The sequence below is a fragment of the Nematolebias whitei genome, chromosome 10, assembly GCF_014905685.2.
Source record: "Nematolebias whitei isolate Nwh7 chromosome 10, NemWhi1, whole genome shotgun sequence".
Lineage (NCBI taxonomy): Eukaryota > Metazoa > Chordata > Actinopteri > Cyprinodontiformes > Rivulidae > Nematolebias > Nematolebias whitei.
Genome location: NC_056507.1, coordinates 9,879,521 through 9,885,121, shown reverse-complemented (window position 1 = coordinate 9,885,121; position 5,601 = coordinate 9,879,521). Strand labels below are relative to the sequence as shown.

The following is a 5,601-nucleotide window of genomic DNA, read 5'->3' as shown; positions in this document are numbered from 1 at the left end:
ATGTAACTACACACTAATACACAACTACACACTGAGACATGTAACTACACACTAATGCACAACTACACACTGAAACACACAACAACTACATACTGACTGAGACAACTACACACAGCCATGCAACTACACACAATACACAACTACACACTGATACACAACTACACACTGAGACACACAAATACTGGTACACATTGAGACATGCAACCACTAATACACAACTACACACTGAGACACAAATACTGGTTCACATTGAGACATGCAACCACTAATACACAACTACACACTGAGACATCTACACACTAATACACAACTAGACACTGACACACACACACACACTCACGTCTATAGTTTTCACTTCTCAGGCTCCGTTCTTGTGGAACCAACCTCCATTTTGTCCGTGAGGCTGACTCTCTGCCCGTCTTAACGCTGTTTTTTCCTGGTTGATAAATCCTATAGTTGGGGTTGGTTTGGGTTTCTTCATGCATTCCTTAGTTCTGCTGCTTTACACTCAGACTGCTGGAGTCTGACCACACACATGCTGATGTTTTCACTCGCACTCCCATTTCAGGTGTTTGTAATTATTTCTATAGAAACTACACCTGGACCATAGAAACTACACCTGGACCATAGAAACTACACCTGGAGCAGCCATTGTCTGCATCCTTCAGATCTTGAACCCCAGCCATCGAGACAGATGGCCGTTTGTCCTGAGCTTGGATCTGTTGGAGGTTTCTTACCACCGTCACATATGTGCTGTTCAGGAAACTGAATTTTCACCAGCGATGATTTGAGAACGTTTTTTTTTTTTAACCGAGACTTGTCATGAATCAACACCATCGAAATAAACAGAACTGTACACACCGAAATAAATACTGATAACACCGAACAGAATGGAGTCCTGAAAGACAGATGTCTTCCTCCGGACAAGACTAACAAAGGCTTTTTTTAGTTTTGCAGTCAACTCTTTATCTTCACTCCTACAGGTTTCGCACCAGTATGTTTTTTTATTTTAAATAATTGTTATACAAGCATACAAATATCCTTCATTAGCTAGCTGTAAGCTTAGCCTGGACAAAGACATCCTCCTTTTCCATTTCTCTGTGGTCTGACCAATAAAGTATTGATAAGTATTAGCACATCACTTCCAAAATGACCAGATTATCCCTTTAAAACCAGAGGTTATGGTCAGAGATGCTGAGGGGAGGCGGGGCTACAGACTCGTTGGCTCATTTTCTGAGCTATACCCAGAGAAAATCCACATGTGCACAAGACCATGTAAACCCCACACAGAAAAGTCCCAGTCGATAGGCAAATCTGCAAAGTTCTTGATGTGGGCCAACAGCTCTAACCGCTGCTCCACTGTGTCACCTCAGTCACAAATACTGAAAGTGACAGAGGCAACGTGGTCCAGGTTTATCTGTTGTAGTCCAACGTAACAATCTATTAGTAACGAGACTTAGATGTATAGAAAAACTCTTTAATTCAACACATTTACAGGTGGAAAAACAGGAAGTAATAAATCAGGTTATTGATCAGCTGATCTCAGCAGCGACTCGTCTGAGTGAGCCGCCGTTCGGTCATCTGACGCACGACGCTGTGATACTCGTCTAGTTTGTCCTGAAGCTTGGTGTGAAGCTGAAACAAAAATGTTTCAAAGTGAGACTCACATGCGCACACAGGTAAACAAAACTGACGTAAACAGGAAGTGACTCACGCCGCTGTGTGTTTGCGTCTTGCTCAGAGCGTGCAGGAGCTGATCGATGGCGGTGTACGGCAGCCAGGTGGGCGGAGACGTGGTCGACAGCGGCTTCTGAAGTAGCGACAAACGAACAAAATCAACAACACACATTCATGCTGTACTACTGTAGCACTCTGAGTATTTGTACCTCAATTCCAAAGTATTGGTGTCCTCGCCCGAGGACTGCATCCACGTACTCCAACACGAACTCGGCCGCCACCTCCAGGAGGTCAAAGTTCAGGAGGAGGCGCAGCAAAGACGGAGCATCCAGACGCTGAAAATACATAAAAACTGTTATTTGTGGGATGTCTGGTTGCTATGGTGACCATTGTTTGTTTTATTTGTGTGTTTTAAACGTCACAAGATGTTTGTTTATTGAAGCTCAAACACTTTAAGCTTTAGCTCCGCCCACCCAAGAAACATTTTTAATTTCTTTCAATAGAACCACACTTCAAAAGATCTGAATTATCCCTTAAAAACAAGCCCCGCCCCCTCTCACCTTGTAGGACTGAACCAGCCAATCAGGCAGTGGGACTCCGTGTGACAGCAGCTTGTGGATGACGTGGCGATGATGCTGCCCGTTGGTGGAAGGATAACTGTCCAGGTAAGAGGCCAGCAGGCGCCACGCCTCATCAGTGGCACTGAGCACAGAAGAAGAACAAAGGGTGGGGTCACAACTGCATTCTGATTGGCTATCAGCTGATCAATCAACATGATCGTTGACAAACCCATCACACCTGGTCTCTTTGGTGTTTATGACTGCCAACTGGTTAGCAGCCAACCAGCTCCAAGCTTCGTTCTGAGACTCCTCCCCCCCAAACTGCAGCTGGATGCATCTGAAGTAAACAAACACACACACAAAGATAAACAAATGAACAAGTGATAAACCAACAAGTGGGTAAACGAGAAATGAAAACAAACCAACCAACAAACAAACAAGAAATAAAGCCAACAAGGCAAAAGGTAAACAGAAGGGGATGAAAAACAAAGGAAACGAGGACAGGAAACAAGTTGAGGACACAAGAGAGCAAGGATAGGAGACATAAGGAAACAAGGAAAGGAGATGAACTGAGGACAACAAAGTAAGGATAGTGTATGAGCAAAGGGCTTAAGAAGTGAGGACAAGAGACAAGAGGACGCAAGGATGTGAGGAAAGGAAACAAGCAGAGGTAATAAAGACAGGAAAAAAGGAGAGGATGTAAGAAAGGAGGAAAGGACATAAATAATGGGTTTAAGGAAGTTATGCCTGAAAATAAGGAAATGATTTAGGGAAGCATAAATAGGAAATGAGCAGATGATGCAGGAAGAATGGGAGATAAGGAGAGCTGTGAGCATCCTACTGAACTCACTTGAAGGTCAAAGCTTCGAAGATTGGACTCAGATCCAGTTTGAAGGTTCGACTCAGGGACAGCGCCGTGTCAAAGAGTCCCGTTTGGGCCAGAAGCAGAACAAGTTCTGGTGCTGACGCGCTGCCTAAAGACGGAGACACCGATCAAAGACAGAAAAACAAAAAGAGGAGTAACAATATTTAAGGGTCTGAGATGTCATCAGTCCGGTGACACACAGAGTGGGTGAAGATGTACAGGATGACCCGTCTGGTTCCAGACCGGATCCAGAAGAACTCTGAGGGAACTACATCCGTCTGACTCTAAACCCCCTCGGGTTCTGTCAGTTTCAGAACCTCCACGGTGGATGATGCAGCTGGGAAACAAAAAACTGACGGCTGCAGTCATGTGACTCAGGACTGATTGCTGATTGGACAGTTTCACTTCACAAGTAGAAAACAGACAACAGCTGCTACACATAAAATCAAACACATCTGGATGAGGAGTGCACGAGCAAGTGCACACACACACACCTGCAATGGCTGCAGACGGCAGGTGGTGCCGAGCGAGTGTGAGGCGGGCTTGGGACAGGAAGTACTCCTCCTCCAGGTCGGTCAGTTCCAGGATGTCCACCTGACGTCTACCTGCAGCTGCAGACACACAACCGAGCCCAGGTCAGTCCAAAGACTCACAACAGACTCACAACAACAGCAGAGACCACAGTGAGACTCATTCACCTGGTTCAGGAGGAAACTCTCCGTCAGCGTTTCTCTTCGGCGACGCTCCCGGACGCTCGTACTGCAGCAAAAACACAGTTAATCACAAAACCCACGCTGTGTGTGTCACTGTGTTTGTGTGTCACTGTGTGTGTGTGTGTGTGTGTGTACCGTGCTCCCAGCTACCGGCTGGACGATCCAGGCGTACTCGGGTCTGATGAGGCGCAGACAGTTGAGGGCAGCCAGGTAACAGTTCACCTGCTTTTGGAGGCCGAGCAGAGTCCGAACCTCCCGACCGAGGCGCATCCCGAACTCGAACATGATGGTCCCCGCTGAGTGCGCGCACACACAAACACACACAGTGAGCAGCATCACAAATGTTGATACATAACAAGTTTGTGTGTCTGCAGTCTCACCTTTCCGGTAGTTGTGCCGGGAGATGTGGAAGGCGTACAGCAGCTCATAATAGTTGTGCGTCAGGAGGTCCAGACCGCGAGCGCGAGACTCGATGATGCTGACCACCTAAGGGTCACATGACCACACTTTCATTAGAACGACCCGTCGTAAAAGCTTAAACACTTCAGATCAATGAAAGAAAATCTGAACTACCGTATTCAGACACAAACGTTATATCTGATAAAAATATATAAAACTCAAGAGTAAATTAAGGAGATATTAATGAGCAGCAGGTTTTACTCAGAGGCTTCAGAACTACAACATTTTATAAAAATAAAAACTGATAATAAAGCCTGATACTGAAAACAGCTACAAACACTAAAGATCTAATCTGCAGAGATGCAGAGGTACATTGGCGTCAGAGGTCAGGTCTCACCTCATCGTGCAGGTTCACGTAGGGAAACTGGACTAAATCCTGCAGCTGAGAGCGTTCACACAGAACCACGACCAGCTGACGGAGACAATCCAGCTGCCTGGAACAGAACCAAACATCCAGGTCGGCGGTGGGAACAAGATGGAAAAGCCTTTTCTCAGATTAACATTTTATGAAACGTTTGAATCGTCTTCAGTTCTTTCTGAATCTGTTAGTGTTCAGACTGAAAACACGTGGTCCAACCAGAACCTTTAATCCTGGCCCAGTAGTCACATTTCAAGCTCTGTTCTGCGGGATGTTGGTTTCTGGCTGAACACGCTGCAGGTCTGCAGTCTGAAAACAATCAGCTGCCTGCACAGAGCTAAAGGAGAACTGTACAGAATACTTTCCTGCTGTTCAATAAAGCACAAATGAGAATGCTCAGTTTGAGCTCAACACATAAAAATAAAAAAACACTCAAAACTGTGGAGGACAAAGTGAATATTTGATTACTGCGCAAGAAACCACACTATTAAAGACCAGACAGAAAACCATTCTAACAGTAAAGCATGGCGGTGGCAGCATAATGATGGTGGGTTAGTTTAAATCAACTGTGGCTAAATCACCATGGTAACCTGTTCCCCTAATGTGCACATGTATGTGTGTGTGAGAACATACATGCTGCTGTCAGGGTTCTGGGTCAGAGCTTCATAGGCCTCGCTGTTGTGTCCCAGGTCCAGATGATGTTTAAAGATCCGGGTCCAAAGAGCCGCCTGCAGACGCACAAAAGCGAATATGTTTACATGTTTATCTGTTGCCACAACAACAGGACACACACCCTTACCTGACTGTGGGCGTCGCCAACTGTCTCAGTGATGGCCAGAGAGGCAAGCTGGATAACGAGTTCAGGTAGACCGACATCCTCCAGCAACCGCAACACCTGCACATAAAGAGTCATCACAGGTGTGTGACATCACACAGGTAAGCAGCAGCTCTGTAACATCTGGTAGTGAC

At 45.8% G+C, this 5,601-nt stretch overlaps 1 protein-coding gene across 1 annotated transcript in view; it reads right to left on the bottom strand.

Annotated features, from left to right (window-relative positions):
* Positions 1-1,498: 1,498 nt before the first annotated feature.
* The window catches only part of nup160 (nucleoporin 160), a 14,309-nt gene continuing 10,206 nt past the window's right edge, over positions 1,499-5,601 (bottom strand). Inside the window, exons 20-32 of the mRNA XM_037683334.1 lie at positions 5,432-5,527; positions 5,266-5,360; positions 4,612-4,708; positions 4,196-4,301; positions 3,951-4,111; positions 3,801-3,861; positions 3,597-3,713; positions 3,088-3,211; positions 2,476-2,574; positions 2,238-2,379; positions 1,887-2,012; positions 1,715-1,810; positions 1,499-1,635 (exon numbers count right to left, since the gene is read on the bottom strand). Coding sequence (XP_037539262.1) covers positions 1,543-1,635; positions 1,715-1,810; positions 1,887-2,012; positions 2,238-2,379; positions 2,476-2,574; positions 3,088-3,211; positions 3,597-3,713; positions 3,801-3,861; positions 3,951-4,111; positions 4,196-4,301; positions 4,612-4,708; positions 5,266-5,360; positions 5,432-5,527 — 1,413 coding nt within the window. The 3' untranslated portion in view covers positions 1,499-1,542. The remainder of the gene's footprint in view (positions 1,636-1,714; positions 1,811-1,886; positions 2,013-2,237; positions 2,380-2,475; positions 2,575-3,087; positions 3,212-3,596; positions 3,714-3,800; positions 3,862-3,950; positions 4,112-4,195; positions 4,302-4,611; positions 4,709-5,265; positions 5,361-5,431; positions 5,528-5,601) is intronic.